This window comes from Fukomys damarensis, unplaced genomic scaffold (assembly GCF_012274545.1).
Source record: "Fukomys damarensis isolate Sample0158 unplaced genomic scaffold, DMR_v1.0_HiC HiC_scaffold_2, whole genome shotgun sequence".
Lineage (NCBI taxonomy): Eukaryota > Metazoa > Chordata > Mammalia > Rodentia > Bathyergidae > Fukomys > Fukomys damarensis.
In genome coordinates, this window is record NW_022900914.1 from 49,175,027 (window position 1) to 49,191,397 (window position 16,371).

At 39.9% G+C, this 16,371-nt stretch overlaps 1 protein-coding gene across 2 annotated transcripts in view; it reads left to right on the forward strand.

Moving 5' to 3' along the window:
• The window catches only part of Stambp (STAM binding protein), a 32,023-nt gene that overhangs the window by 12,184 nt on the left and 3,468 nt on the right, over positions 1 to 16,371 (forward strand). For both annotated transcript variants that reach the window (XM_010631533.3, XM_033764844.1), the window contains exons 3-8: positions 2,039 to 2,114; positions 2,376 to 2,471; positions 4,246 to 4,612; positions 7,857 to 7,981; positions 9,079 to 9,216; positions 15,952 to 16,064. In XM_010631533.3, coding sequence (XP_010629835.1) covers positions 2,039 to 2,114; positions 2,376 to 2,471; positions 4,246 to 4,612; positions 7,857 to 7,981; positions 9,079 to 9,216; positions 15,952 to 16,064 — 915 coding nt within the window. The remainder of the gene's footprint in view (positions 1 to 2,038; positions 2,115 to 2,375; positions 2,472 to 4,245; positions 4,613 to 7,856; positions 7,982 to 9,078; positions 9,217 to 15,951; positions 16,065 to 16,371) is intronic.

Genomic DNA, 16,371 nt, shown 5'->3' on the forward strand with positions numbered 1-16,371 from the left:
GGAGATCAGAACTCAGGTCCTTGAACTTGCAAGGCAGCCGCCAGAACCACTGAGCTGAGTCCCCAGCCCCCCACATCTTCTTTATCCACTTGTCAATTTATTGGCATCTGAGGAGTTTCCAAGATTTAGCTATTAAAAACTGTGCTGCTGTAAACATAGGTGTGCATATATCTCTGTGGTATGATGCTTTTAATTCTTTCAGGAAGATCCAAGAAGAGGTATAGTTGGGTCAAATAAAACCTCTAGTTTTAGTTTTTTGAGAAATCTGCACACTGATTTCCACAGTGGTTGCACCAGTCTACACTCCCACAGCAGTAGAGAAGGGTTCCTTTCTCCTCACAGTCCCTCCAGCATTTGTTCTTGGTAATAGCTATTCTTTCTGGAATGAGATGGAATCTCAGCATTGTTTTAATTTGCACATCAGATATTTATTGATTGCCTCTTTTTACAGGGCACTGTGCTATCCAGTGGATTTCACAAAGAGGCATGAAACAGTAATCTCTGGCTGTACCAAGTATACAGTCTAGTTCTGTAATGAGAGCCCAAGTGAGCAGAGTGTGTGGTGTTTGATGTGGTGCTCTTGCGGTTAATTTGGGCTTCATTACGAAGCATATTTAGCCTGCTGACAGGACAAAATATGTAACCTGGTCTTTGGGGCCAAATTGGGAAAGATACTAAATTATAAAGCTCTAAAATATGAGAACTGTGCTTTATTTATCTCAGTAGCCTCTTCAGGATTTTATGATTTGTACTTGCTTTAAATATAGACTTTGAGAAAACTTTTTGTGTCTTTTTCATTAATCCAAGGGAAGGGAAGATTTTTAGAATTCATCCCTGCCTGAGGAACCTGGTCATGTTGGATTGAAATGAAACTTTCATGTGCCTAATATAGAACTAAAGGAGAAGGGCTTATCTAAGGAGGGTTTGTTTGGATGGGAGTCTTCTCTTTCCTTCCTGAGGCTTCTCTCCGTACTCCTACTCCATGGGCAGAAGGTAGAAAAGAGTTTATTGCAACTGCAGTAGAGCATTCAACACTGTGGGCAAGCTACCCTCAATTTATTTGTTTTGGATCTCAGTTTCTATGTGTTACAGTTAATTCTATTAAAACACATCTATATTCCAGACATTCCCAGGGCCTTGTGGAAGCAGCTTGCTGGTGTTGAAATTGAGTCTGCCACTTTCTTACTATGATCAGTTACTGGGCTTACAATTGTTTTCAGTGTCCCTAAGTAGATACTGCAAATCTTTGAGGTTTGTAAATTGATGCCATTTATTTTCCCTACTAAGCTTTCTAGCCAAAGTCAAAAACTAAAAGAAAAAAATCTAGCATCTGTTGTTTAAGTGCTTTTCATCAAAGATCATAGTGCATAGGATACATATAGAATACACATAACACAAGCCTGTAACACATGCTATCTCTAAGCATTTACATACTTGTTATGATTCAAAGAAATACTTTCTATGAAGGAATATGAATCCTAAGAAAAAAATATCAGAGTTAAAGGCCATGAGAGTAGTAATGATATAGTTTTCTCTTAGCCTCTTATCCCTAGCTGCCAAAGTGTCCAATGAAGAATATTTTGAGACAGAGGCCCAGGCCTTCTTTGAAAGACTATCATGTCACCACAGAGTCTCTTTCTTTGAAGGTACATTTTGGGTGCAAAACAGGCTTTTGTCTCTTTTGCCATCCTTTTTGTTGTGGGCATCTAGTGTCTGCTGCCGCACATCTGATTTGGAAGAAAAGGACTCTTGCTCCTTCCAGGGATGGAGATGGTTAGGCAACTTGATGTGCCCGGGTGTGCCTGTTCTCTCTTTCCCCCAACACCGGAAACCACAGAATAAAGGAGGTGCGTTGAAGCCTGGTGTAAAGGACACACCTGTATTCTTAGCAGTCAGAAGGCTAAGGCAGGAGGATCACTGAGACCGAGGCCCACCTAAGACCCTCTCTCCAAAAAAAAAAAGGATTTGTATTTCTTCAGAGTCTTACAGATAGTTGGACAGTTTTTTACATCATAATCACTGTGATTTGTTTCCATAGACTCTTTATTGAGAAACTACCAAAGCATCGAGATTACAAATCAGCTATCATTCCTGAAAAGAAAGATACAGTAAAGGTGGGTCTTCGTTTTCATTGTTGGTTATCAAAAAGCCTCAAAGCAGTACAAGCTAAGATAAAAGTAATAGTCTTTGCATCTGAGCATCAAATTCTGCCATAGAAACTAAGACCATCTTACCAGAATAGCTATGAAGTAACAAGTATGTTACAGTAGGGGGCCTTTTTTGAAATATTGTTGCCATTTATAATTTCAGGGTTTTTTCTCCATTTAACTGGGATCAGAATTGTTCTAATTCTCAGTTTCTGTTTTGTATCTCAGAAATTAAAGGAAATCGCATTTCCCAAAGCAGAAGAGCTGAAGGCAGAGTTGTTAAAACGATATACCAAAGAATATGCACTATATAATGAAGAAAAGGTCAGTATATAACAGCAAAGAAAAAAAGGAAATTGTTTGTCTTCTTAAGCTGCGCCCTGGGATTATAATGTGCTATCAATAGATTCTCTTGCTTTAATGTAACAATTTGTTTTGGAGAGCAAAGGCTAGTTACTCAAAAAAGTAGGAAACAAGTGCTTAGGCTGAGAATTCTAACAGATTTGGTCTACTTGTCCAAGAGTATGAGTTGAAGGACAGAAAACTATTGCCTGTCTGCCATTCCTAGAGCAAGAACCTCAAGAATAATAAAAGTTCTCACAAAAACCTAGGTTTGACTCACATTTGATTATACTCAGAAATATTTGTAATAATTGATTTTTCAAACTATCGTCCAATAATTCTTGTTAGGAAGAGTCAGTAAAAGCTAGGGGAGAAATGCCCAGGACACTGTAGTGGTGTTGTGTCACATGTGAATGGGTACTCCAGGCTTTAACAAGTTACTGTAAATTTTCTAGACTGTACTGTACTCTAGTGCTGAGAATCAGCAGGGCAGTGAACAGCATACATTTCTAAGGCACTGACTGGGTGAACATTTTAATGGAGGTTATTACTTGATATTTCTTACTGGTTTATATGTCACACTTTATATTGAACTGATCAGAAAGATTTTAGAGGCTTCATTTTGTGTTCAAAATCAGTAGAGACTCTCAACAGAGCAGGTACAAGTTTGGATTTGGTTCTTTTTTTTCCCCCCATTAAGTTTATGGTACTTTTTAGGTATATAGTACAGTTACATTCATCATTGGAGTCTTGTACCTTTACATGATCTTGGTTCTTATTTTTTCCCCGCACCCCTGCCCTCCCTTCGCCCCCTCCACCCTTCCCTATTTACAAAGACTTTTAGTTTCCATTTTTTCCTTTCTCATATTTTTTCTTTTTGCTTTCCTTTCCCCTACCTTTCCTACTTCTCTTCCTCCTTTAGCTCTTTTCTTTCTATTTTACATTATCAATTATACAATTTGAACCTTATTTACACTTTTAGTTTTTCACACCAGAGAAACTATTTGGTATTTACACATGTGTGTCCTATTTATTTCCCTTAAGAGTATAGCCATTTAGCTATAAATTCTCTAGTTTTTCTTCTTTATGGCTGAGAAGTACCCTATGTTATAGAAAATCCACATCTTCTTTATCCAGTCTCCAGTTGATGGGCATTTGGTCTGTTTCCAAGTTTTTATTACAAACTGTGACACTATAAACATGATGAGCATATATCACTGTGGTATGATTCTTTTAATTCTTTTGCAAAGATACCCCACAGAGTGATAGCTGGGTCAAATGGGACCTCTAATCCTAGTCTTTGAGGTAACTCCATACTGAGTTCCACAGTGATTGCACCAGTCTGCACTCCCAGGATTTGGTTCTATTTTATAAACTTACTTGGATATAACCTTACTTTTATAATCTTACTTGGGAATCTGTACATTGGCGTAGTTAGAGAATACATGATACAGGTGCCAGGGTACAGGTGCTTCAAGCTTTCAGTAAAGAAGAAAATACATTAGGTAGACTCATTAAGGGAGCATACTGACAGGACTAAGACTTTCACTGTCCTTGAAGATACATATTCAGTGGCCTGGTAGGAGGGGGTGGGAGCTGTATTTAGTGGCCATAGAGCTTGCCAGAGAAGCATGAATTCAGTGTTTAAAAACCAGACCAGAGTAGTACATTTTGGAAATCTCCCTGCTGAGAAGCCTTGCTCTTCTGAAGTATGAAGCATTAGCATGAACTTTTTTTCGTTGTTGTCTCTTTGTAGAAGAAGGAGGCGGAGGAATTTGCCCGGAACATGGCCATCCAGCAAGAGCTGGAAAAGGAAAAACAGAGGGTAGCACTACAAAAACAGCAACAGTTGGAACAGGAACAGTTTCATGCCTTTGAGGAGATGATCCGGAACCAGGAACTGGAAAAGGAGCGACTAAAAATTGTACAGGAGTTTGGGAAAGTGGACCCTGGTCTAGGTGGCCCACTGGTGCCTGACTTGGAAAAGCCCTCTTTAGATGTGTTCCCTACCTCGCCTGTCTCATCCACACAGCCTTCAGACTGTAATTCAACTCTAAGGCCAGCCAAACCACCAGTGGTGGACAGGTCCTTGAAACCTGGAGCACTGAGCAACTCTGAAAGTAGTGAGTCCATTTTCTGCTATTCTCTTCTATCCATTTTGTAGACAGAGTATCATTCTAAAGAGCCTGAGTTCCCCTATGATGCCACTTCGTGGGCTTTGGTCACAGAAGCCCATTTGTTAAGTAGTCATTCTGTGTCCTATCACTGGCTATCTCATAATAGTGGCCTTTGCTAAAACCATATAATTTAGACAGAGCCAGGTTAATTTTATGAAAAGTTAACACTAGCATTGAAAATCAGACACTCAACTTTGGGTTTTTTTGTTTTATTTTGTTTTTTTAAATTTGATACAGGGTTTGGCTATGTATTCCAGTACAGCCTTGAGCTCACTATGTAACCCAGGGCTGGCCATAAACTCAGTGATCCTCCTGCCTCAGCCTTCCCAGTGCTGGAATTACAGATGTGCCACCACACCCAGCTGGACTCTGATTTTTAAGGGTTATAGGAGATTTGAAATGTTGCATGAATTAGAGACCATTGTTGGCTTTTTGTAAAAATAATTTTTAAATGTATAATACTATTGTGCAATTCAATGACTGACTCTTTAAAAAAATGGGCTACTGAATTGTTCTTGCCCTGAAAGCATTCCTAATCTTTAAGGACTTTAGTTAGTCAAGGTAAACAGTGTACACAGTGGGTGATTACTCAGTTCAGCCATGAAAACTATTGACAGTCTGTGCTTCTCTCATTAATGATTGGTGATTAAGAAAATAATAGGGGCAAAATGATTAGTATACCTTGATCATTAGAGTAAAGTTTGGAGGAATTAACCTTCAAGTAGTCATTTAAAGAAGACTGTCGAGTTTCCAGGATGTTCCCTGGACTGTCTTACCTAAACAAATTTGTTAACATTTGCCTTCTGTCTAGACTCTCCATTCACTATTTCAGCCTTCCCTGCTTTTCTTGAAGTTTTTCCCAGGTCCCTTTAATCCAGTTGATTCTGTTCTCTGTAAAACTCCCAGAGCTCTTTTTACCGCTAATACAATTTAGATCATTTACCTATTAGTGTAGTCATTTGTCAATAACTAGATTTAACTTCCTGCAGGTTAGAGTTGAGTCATTCATATTTGTGTTCCCTGTGGGCTAAGCACAGTGCCTTCTTGGTACGCACTTAGTAAGCTATTACTGAATTGAAAAGAAAGGGCTGTGCCTATGCTAAACCTTAATTCATCCTCCTGAGATGCAGTCATCAAACTGCCACGTGGCTGTGAGTCTCCGAGTCTTTGTCTCTTTTCTGTCAATACAGATCTTGCTGTCACACTCACAGAAGAACATCCTTTTTTATTTTATTTTATTTTGAGACAAAATCTTGCTATGTGGCCCAAGTGGGCCTTGAACCCCCTGATGCTTCTGCTTTGGTCTCCCAAGTAGCTGGTGTTACAGATATATACCACCATACCCAAGCATATTTTCCTCTTTTAATATGAAAATATGGATGTGGATAATACTTTCTACCCATAGCTTGCTAGCTCACTCATAGAGCTTCTTTGTGGTCTTTAGGAACTGTGTCCACTCTTAGTGTCCTGAGGCAGATTTATGAGTAGTTTTATTCATGCTTTTTCAGGGAAACCAGACTATGTGTTTTGTTACTTAGAGTTTAGTATTTAATCTTTCTTCTAAAAGACTAAATTCACAAGTAAAAAACTATCCAAATTTTCTACTATCAAAAAAATATACTGACATGTTTCTTTGAAAGCCATAGTCTGATATTCCTATGAGATAAAAGAGAGATATGAAATAAAAAGTTGAGTTGAATGGGAACTTTTTTTTAAAATTCTTTATATTAGATTCTGTCAGAGAATCCCCAAATATCTCAGGATCTTTTTTTAAATAGTAGTTTAAGCTGGGCATGGTGGTGCCTGCCTGTCATCCCAGCACTTGGGAGGCTGAGGCAGGAGTAATCACTGGGAGTTCAAGGGCAGCCTGGACTACATAGAGAAAAAACAAAAGTAGTAGTTTATTCTTGTCTTACCGTGAATGATTAAAACTTACTCTTTTTTTTCATGTGATATCAAAAGCATTAACTCAAAAGTCTAATGTTCAAAATTTCATCTGAATTAGATATAGGTGAGATGTAAGACAATTCATCTTTCTTCAGCTTTGAGCATGTAATATTGACAAGTTATGTGCTTCCAAAATACAGTGTTGGGACAGGTGTAGGATAGTCACTCCTGTTCCAGAAAGAGAAATAGACTAGAAGAAAGGAGTAACTAACTAGCTGTAATTAAGTCTAAAATCCAGTAGAGAAAACATTAAGTCTTAAACCTAAAGAATAGTCTCCTTTGACTCCATGTCCTTCATCCTGGGCCCTCTGGGGTAGGGCTTGGACTCTTAAGGCCTCAGACAGCCCCATCTCTGGCTTTGCTGGGCTTAGTCCACCCAGCAGCTCCCAAGAGTTGGAGTCTTATGTTTGCAGCTTTGCAGACTGGATTCACATGCTGATGGGCCTTGTAGTTCTGGGGTCTTGAAGAGCTGTCCTGCATCTGAGACTGCAATAGGTGCTGTCCTAGAGGGACTCTTGTGGTGGCTTTGCCCTTAGTAAGTCTTGGCCTGGTCTCCCAGGCTATTTTCCAACATCATTTGAAGACTAGATAGAGGCTGCCATGGCCCTGTCACTCTTAAGGAAATTGGCTTATATGATTATGGAGGCTGAAAAACCCCTTCACAGACTTTATGCAAGATGGAGATCCTAGAATGCTGGTAGCATAGCTAAGGAAACTAAGGCCTGAGAAACCAGAGGCCACTTTTACAAATCTTAGAGTCCAGAAACCAGGAGTCCTGATGCTAAGGACAAGAGAAGAGTATCCCAGTTCTGGGAGACAGAAAAGGAAGAAATTGCCTTTCTTCTGCCTCTTTTGTTCTCCCCAGGCCCCCAGCTGATTGTATGGTGATCACTCATATTGAGGGCAGCTTTTCCATAGTCTGTAGACCCACACCCCACTTACCTTCAGAAACACCCTCACAGACACACCCAGAAATAATGTTTTACCAGTTCTCTAGGTATTCCATAATCCAGTCAGGTTGATACCTGCAATTAACCATCACAACTCCTGATTAGCTATGGCCAGAAGTTGAAGAAGAGACTTTACGATGCCCCATGGGTGACATTAGGATGAGATGCCCACTGATTTACTGAAGCTGGGGCAATCCCAATGACAGAATTACTCTTTCAGGCTGCCTGCCATGAGGTCTGCTTGGGGAGATTCAGACCTGTGGTCTCAGACTTTTTTCCCTTCTCCATTACAGTTCCTACAATCGACGGGCTACGCCATGTGGTGGTACCAGGGAGGCTGTGCCCACAGTTTCTTCAGTTAGCCAGTGCCAATACTTCCCGGGGAGTAGAAACATGTGGAATTCTCTGTGGAAAACTGGTAAAAACAAACAACCTTTCCTGAACTGAGACTGTGTCTTCTTGTCCTGAGTGACTCAGAGAAGATATCCAGGGTCAGTTACTCTTTATGCCAGTCCCTTCACAGAAGCAGCCATGAACTATCCGTAATATATAGTCCCTTAGATTTGGTGACTCTGTATTTGGGTGCTTTCCAGAGTCTCCTGAATTGAGCTGATTACTTTAATGCTATTGTTAGAAATTCTAACCTTAGTGAAAGATCCAGTTGTACCTATTTGTCATCTTCTGAGCACCTACTTTATGGTAGTATATAGGAATATAAAATATGTAAAGCATATAGTATGAGGTGTGATTGAAACACCCAGTAAATGTATAATTTTTAAAAAATTATTATAATAAAAGACATATTGCTATTTATCCCTCTAAAATACTACCCCCCCACACACACTTTGAATGCACTGTAAACTGCTTCAGAAAGTGACAATAACGATGGCTAAGTGTGTTCAAAATAAAGGAGAGTATTTTGAGAGTGATTCATGGCAGATTGTTTTTTGCTATAATACTTTTTTTGTTTAAACATTACTGTAGTTTTTGATAATCTCACATATGTCCACAAAAAGTGTCCATTCACTTCAGAGCGATAAAAAACATACCAAAAGATGTAAAGCATGCCGAATACTGTGTACAGTGTGAGCACTAGGAACTTTGAGGAAGGAAAGATCATTGAATGGAAATACTTAAAGGACTCATTAGTAACGCTGAATGAATCATGAATGAAGTGCAGGGGATTTAACATGAGCCTTGAAGGATAAGAAGGACATAACAGTGAAAGGGAAAATTGCTTTAGATGTGAACAGGGCTGTGGTATTTACCCAGGCTGTGGTGTTTCCAAGCTGTGCCTCAGATGGAGTCCCAGGTGTTGGTCTCAGCATCTGTCACTTTACAGAGCAGCCAGCAATGCACATGGGCAGCTGAGGTGGAGGGTTCAGGGAGCACATAAGAGACTCACATTGGGATGAGAAAAGGCCTCCTCTATGTAGACGTTTAACTTTTCACTGTTAGGATGGCAGATTGCAGGAGTATCAGGACAGCATGACAAGTTGTTTTCTTCTTTGGCAGATGAGGAACGAATTTACCATTACTCATGTTCTCATCCCCAAGCAAAGTGCTGGGTCTGATTATTGCAACACAGAGAATGAAGAAGAACTTTTCCTCATACAGGATCAGCAGGGCCTCATCACACTGGGCTGGATTCATGTAAGCAAATCTGAGCTAAGGGCTTGTCTTCTCTTTTCTTATTGTATAATAAGTACACTGCTTGCTTCTTTCTTGGAACAAAGTAAACAATATCCAGATTATTTATTGTTTTCCTCCTTTGGAGGCAGTGCTTAGCATCCTTTGACAGCTTGCACTCCAATTTTTAATTTCTGGGAACTGCTTAGGGCTTTTAAATTTTTAAACCTTTTGTTTATTTATTTTTAATAAAAATAAACTAATTTTCCTGAAGTTCTAGTTTCCCAGTGAATGTGAATGGGAATAGGATGCTGGCCTAAAATGTGTGCACTGACCATAGAAACTCCATCAATACTAACTAGACTATACACAAATGATGTCCCTAAAATATATACAAATCAAAATATTTTAAGTGAACTGAGGAAGTTAATCAAATGGTTGTATTCAGTCTTTATGAAGCAGCATATATCTTTATGTAAACCAGATTTGCCACCAGTATACATGTTTGCATATCTTCTGCAGACTTCTGGTAAAGTTCCAATAAAATATAATTCCTTCCCTAAAGATTATTTCTTAATTTCTTTTGATTGCTTCCAACCCCACACTCTCACAGACCAAACTGCTTTTCATGTGTAAGATGTGTGACTTGCTGACAAACTGGCTTGTTTCTGAATTGAGGAAGATCACATATACCTGTATGTCATAACAGGAAGCACTAACCTGTGAGATGGTCTCATGTGCCTTCATCCTTTCTTCAGTTCAATTGCATAAATATTCACTGATTTGCCTACTGTTGTGCCCCCCACCATTGTAGTAGATGGGCGATAGAAAACTTGCCTCCTATCTGTGAGGGGATATAAATATATATAAGATATTATTTTAGTCTCACAAGGGAGACTGCACAAATAAATAATATGCAAATCTTCCCGTGAGGTAGAGTGTGTTAAGGGCCACAAGAGGTGCCAGTAAGGCACTGTGGAATTAATTCAGAGGAAGAAGAGATCATACCTGGTGTGCTTCATGAGAATTCTGACAAGGTGGGCCAAGAGAGAACTTCATGTGAAAAAGGGGCAACGTTGGGAAGGGGAGGTTCTGAGCAAGGCAATGATACGATCAAAGCCATGCTTTAGGAAACTTCAAGGCAATTTAAGGTCGGTCGAAATAGATCATTTTAGAGGTTAGTTTGGTGATAAAATGTAGTAAGACGAGAGCTAAGGTGAGGGCAGTGCATTTGGGGAAAAGGAAGTGAAGCTAGGGCTTCATAGGAATTGGGGAATGAGTAATAAAAGATCATGAGTAAGAGTCAATGATGACTCAGGGATTTCAGGCCTGGCTCGTGGGGGTGGCAGTGATCATCTCATAAGCCGACAAAGAGAGTCCAGAAGGAGGAGTGACTTTAGAAGTGGGGTTCAGTTCTGAGCATGTGATTTTAAGGTATTTGTGAGACATCAGGTTGTTGGAGATAGTTAGCAGACAGTTGGAGCCAGGTATGTGGGAGCAAGGTCAAAGCAGGAGGAAGATCTGGGAGTCTTCTGCTCGGAGCTGGCCTTGAAAGTAAGCAGGGAGAAATGAGAGCAAGAGATGTATCGACAACTTGGGACATGAGCTAACAAATTGTTGGTAGTAAAACGGATGTGTGAAAAGTTAAATTTCATGTTAGGGCACAGAAATCACAATAGGAGGGACATTCTGAGGAAGAATTTCAGGATACTAATTGTGCCACATAATACATAGAACTCCAGTATGATGAAGTCTTGGCTCAGCCCATTGGATTTGGTGAAGTCACTGAGGATGTTGGGTTAGTGGGTTTTAGGCAGTGGTGGGGATGGACTATAAGTTTTAAGAAGTCTTGGGGATTGAAGTTGTGGCAGTAGTGAAGTAGGCACTGCCATTTTAAGGAGCTTATCTAGCGGGATGGAGAGAGATGTCATGGTGATGTGAACCTAAACTAAACATGTACTTTAGTGAATCTTGATGTGTAAGTGAGGAAATAGGATGCTGTCAGGGACCTGCTCCTATCCAGTCATATTTCCTTTTTGGAAAAAGTGAGCCTTCTGCTTTTCTCATTGTTCCTTCCTTGCTTTATTTATAGATTACCACTTAACGTGTATCCCTAAACACTATAGTTTAGCTGTGCTCAGTTTTGACCTTTTTATAAATGGATCTATACAATATATATTTTTTTATTTCTTCTTTTTTTCTACCTTTTGAAGGTTCACCCATATTCTTGGATGTAGTTGTCTGAATGTGTTTTTATTTTCAATGAGTTAGTGTAAGAGGAGTAAAAGAGCAAGAGAAACGAGGTAGTCTGACAGGAAAGTGTCAAATCAGAAGTACAAAAGGGGTTCATCTTGCCATGGGGAGAGAAAACACCTATTCCTCCAAGACCAGATTAAAGAAAGAAAGGTATACAGAATTTTGAAACAGAGAACTCAAGGGAATTCATTTCAGATAATCTTGATTTTGGTAAAGTTAAGAGTCCAGTTCTGCTGCTAGAGATAAATTTAGACACTGGAGGAGATGGAGAAAGTTTGGGATAATTACTATTTATACTTAGGTAGAACTTGGCCACAAATGAATAAAGGTTTCTAATTATCCTTGAAGGCCCAGCTATGAACAAATTTAGAACTTCAATTGATAGTAGTTCAGTTATTTTCCCCTCATGACATTTATGTACTATTTCTTCCTAATTTGAGGTAAAAAAACGAAAAACAAGAAAAACAGACCATAAGTTTTATTCAGATCTTAACATTCAGGAGAATGCAAAAGATCAATTCTCCTTCTGCACCTTACCAACTATAAATCAGCTTCCTCGGGCAAAAACATTGCATGGTCACAAGGGCAAAAAATGAAAACCAAGACCTGTCATGTAAAGGTACAAGATCCCAATAATAAATGTAACTGTACTGTGTACCTAAAATGTACCAATAAACTCAATTAAAAAAAAAAAACATTGCATGGTCACATAATGATCATAAACTATTGGCAACTCCTCCACCACCAGTACTGAGGGTCTCTTCTTCCTCCTTCTGTCTTAGCTCTTCTTAGACCTCACTGCTTTTTTTGTGGCTGCTATGCTCTATCAAGGCATGTAGGGCATTCTTAGCATACACTCTTCTTGCTCACTGCCCTGCTTTGGCGTATTGTTTCTTTATGAAAGTGCCTTCCTTGATCCATAGCAGAGTAGACACAGTGAACATAAAACTATTTGTTCAATAATCGTGACTGGGAAAGGAGGGAGAGAAGGTATAGTAGCTTAGGGGTAGGGGAGCAAAACAAGGCTTTTTTATTCAGTGTCATTTATTTACCAAGCCCCTGTTGTATTTCCTTATTATCTTTTCAAGCCACCCAACTTTAGATTTTAGGCCTTGATTAGCTGATGTTGGCCTCTCAACCTTGTGCTTGCAAGGTAGGCACAGTGCCACTTAGCTAAACCACTGGCCCTGGTGTAGCCCTCTCCTGCTTCCAGCTTGAATCCCAGGCTCTAACCATGGGATGAATAGTGTTGGCTCAGGCCTTGCTCCCTGCTAGTCTAAAGGAGTATGTTACCATCAGATGGAAATTGTTTGTCCTTGTGGTCACCAAAGTTCTTACACGCCCTCTGAGGACCCGTGTGGATCTGCTGCCAGCACTCATCTGACACACTTTTGCTCTACAAACCTATTCTCCTCTTGTAAGATTTTCTCAGCATTCTGCAGAGTGGTGTTTCACAGATAAAGCTGCATATCAGGATCGTGTAATGAGCTTTTAAAAAGTATTCACTCTCATGATGAATATTTCCACGAAGTACTATAAGAGTCTGTGCTTTTGATAAACTCAGGAGAGTTGAGACCAGAGCAAAAAACATCCACAGATAGTCTTCTCCTATCTCCAGCCCTCAAGCATAGATGCCTTTGTGGTTCTCCACTCTTGCTGTACCTGTGGTCTTTGCTCTACAAGTTTTACTCTACAGCATGTTTGAAAACACTAGTCAGTTGTACCTGTTTATTTTCTGAGCTTTTTCTATCGGTGAAGGTTTGTGTCCTTTTTGAGTCCGTATTGGATCTTACTCTTTTCATCAAGAGTCACACGCCCTCTAAGGCAAATGTAAGTCTATATAGTTGTCTGTTTTGTATATAATATGCCTAAATAAGACATTAATACTTGGGAACGAATGAAAGAAAATGAATGCCTATTTATATGTTGCTTTAACTGATTACCCTCAGATTTCAACATCTTGTTCTCCTTCCAAAGAAGCAGGCTCCTTTGCCTGATTTAAGGAGCCCCTGAAATCTGAGCAACACCTACCTTCTGTATCTTCCCTGGATGATGCTTTAACTGCAGAGTAACTTTTGCCCATATACACTTATGCTTGACCTTTTAACAATACCTCTTTCAAGAAGAAGAATCATCCATCTAACTGTGGTTTATTAAGTGCTTGACTTCTATCATGTTGAAATATTGGGCAACATGTTCCATCTGTTCAGAAATGGGTGATTCTCCATTGGTATAGAGAGAGCTTACCAGGAGCTAGTTAGAAATAATGAGACTCTAGAACAACCAAAGCTTGAATCATACAGAGAGATACTCATACTGCTTGCTTCAAGGAGATAAAAAGAAATTCCCAAAGGAAGTTCCTAGGGCTGTTCTCATGCCATTCGCCATGGGTTTTTGGTGGGGTTTTTTTTGTGTGTTTTTTTCCCCTTTCCTTCTGTCTGCTTTTCTTTCTGTCTGCCTGCCTGCCTTCCTTTCTTTCTTTCTTTTTCTTTCTTTCTTTCTTGTCACAAAGACAGAGTCTTGCTGTGTAGTCCAGGCTGGCCTTTATATGCTGATCCTCCTGCTTCAGCTCCCAAGTGCTGGAATTATACATCTGTGCCATGCCTGGCTACCATTCACCATTGTTGAGGACACCTACCTACTTTGTCCATGGATAACAGATTCAATTTTGTGGATCTCAGGGTGAATCTAACATCAAAGTCCTTAATTGTTTTTTTTTAGTTTAAGAACAGGAGGCCAGAGCAAAAAATATCCACAAATAGTCTTCTCCTACCTCCAGCCCTCAAGCATAGATGCCTTTGTGGTTCTCTACTCTTGCTGTACCTGTGGTCTTTGCTCTACAAGTATCCTCAGTTGTCCCCACTTTCCCCACCACCACACTGGGCTCTCCTCTTATCTTCACACCCAAGAGAGGCAGTTACTGTCACTTTTCTTCTCCCTGTGACACCTGAGATGCAGCTGCCCCCTACCCCTGCACACCTGCCACACCTGAGACAGCATATCTAGGTCTCCACACTCTTGACTTCCACAAAGCCATATCCCAGATGCCTACAACCCTTGGCCTATCTCCTGTTCTCAGACAAAAGAGGCAGTTCCTGGCCTGCTGAGTCTGCAACACAGGTCTCAAACTGCTCTGCCCACTAGATGTGAGTATTGACGCCCCCACACAAATGTACACCTCTCCTCTTGTGGCTCTATACTTGTGATGCCTTCCACACCCCAGATAGAGGTCTCCTCATCAGAATCCTAACTAAGCACAAGTATGGATGTGCATGTCTGACACACATAACCTATGTAGGCTACCTAGCCAGTTTCTTGGCTTTTGGACCACGATGTTGGCTTCTGCCTTGTCCATTCTGACCTTGGAAGTCAATTCATCTCCACTTTGAAAGTCTTCAAGTGTCAGCATTACATATCAATATGTATTTCCCTCATAAACCCCCAGATGGAAGGCTTGCGCTGACCTCTCCATACCCCACGAGTTGAATGGCTTTCCATTTGCCCTTTGCTTTGATACTTCCCCTTCCCAAGCTCTAGCCTACAGCTCACCGCCCAACCAAAAATTCCCGAACCCATTAGATTGCATGAACCAATGAGATCAAAGTTCCCATTATGAATAGTACAGAGAGAAAAGTTTTCCCCTTTCTGTTTTCTCTCCTCTTTTTTGTCTCCCTCACCACCACAAGATACTAGCTGCCTAATATCTCTAATGTCACATGAAAAGCAAGGAACCTTCAATCTTCTTGGTCCTCAGTTCATTCTTGCTTCCTGAGAAGGTCATATGAGTGAATTAAATGAAATGTGCTATGTTATTTCATATCTTGTCTATAACTAAGGTTGTATATGTACTTTTCTGGGCTTAGCACTACATTTTTTCTGTCAGACGTAAATCTCCATGAAATCTCAGGATAGGGTTCTGCTCAATGTATGTGAGGGCATCTCTAATGTATCCAGCCACCCAAGAACTGAAATGATATCTTCCCACAGTGCTTTCCAGAAAAATCCCTACCTAGTTAGCTGCCATTCTGTCAATGGATTAAATGTAAGTTACTTTATTTTCTTTGTCACTTTCATCCCCTTGCCCTCTCTCACTGCATTCCTCACTACAACAAATTCTTCCAGCTTCCAAAATTTGCTTATTCATTCCTTTTATTCTGTAAAGTCTTTTATTCATTTTATTCCTTGTTTTCTAGGACTTTATAATCAGAGCATATCTTTTTCTTTTTGACAAAAATTTTGTATATATATGCATATATAATGTACAGCATGGTGTTTTGAAACAAAATCATGAATCTCTTTGTATGTGTTATATTTGTTTACAAAACTGGAAAGGAACTTTCCTTATTATGAACTTCAAGGGTATCCCTCCTAATTGCAGATGTCTTTGTACATACTTGTAAAGGAGGTTGGGACCAGCTGTTGGGAAGTCCTTGGTCCTTCCTTCATGGACAGGTGTGGATGTTTGTATTCATCGAGAGCTCTTGGCTTGTTTTCTCTTCTCAGACTCATCCCACACAGACCGCCTTTCTTTCCAGTGTTGACCTACACACTCACTGCTCCTACCAGATGATGTTGCCAGAGTCCATAGCCATTGTCTGTTCCCCCAAGTTCCAGGAGTGAGTACCCAGGACATGGTTCTCTATTACAAGGAGGTAGTAGGGAAGAAAGCCTCAGAACGAAAGGTCTCTCTTCTTGAGACCATACTTCTTTATAAACTATATAGGTTGTAGTGTTAATTGGCTGTTCTAGAAGCTTCCTTTAAGCAACATGTTCTAAAATACCTAGCTCACTTATTTTAAAAGATATCCAAGTAACAACTTTGGTGCTCTTCTAAAAAAAAGTTCACAAGAAATTTGAAGTTTGATTTGAAGTGATAGTAATTTCAAGAGTTTGATGTTGGATTAAAGAATTTCAAATCAAACA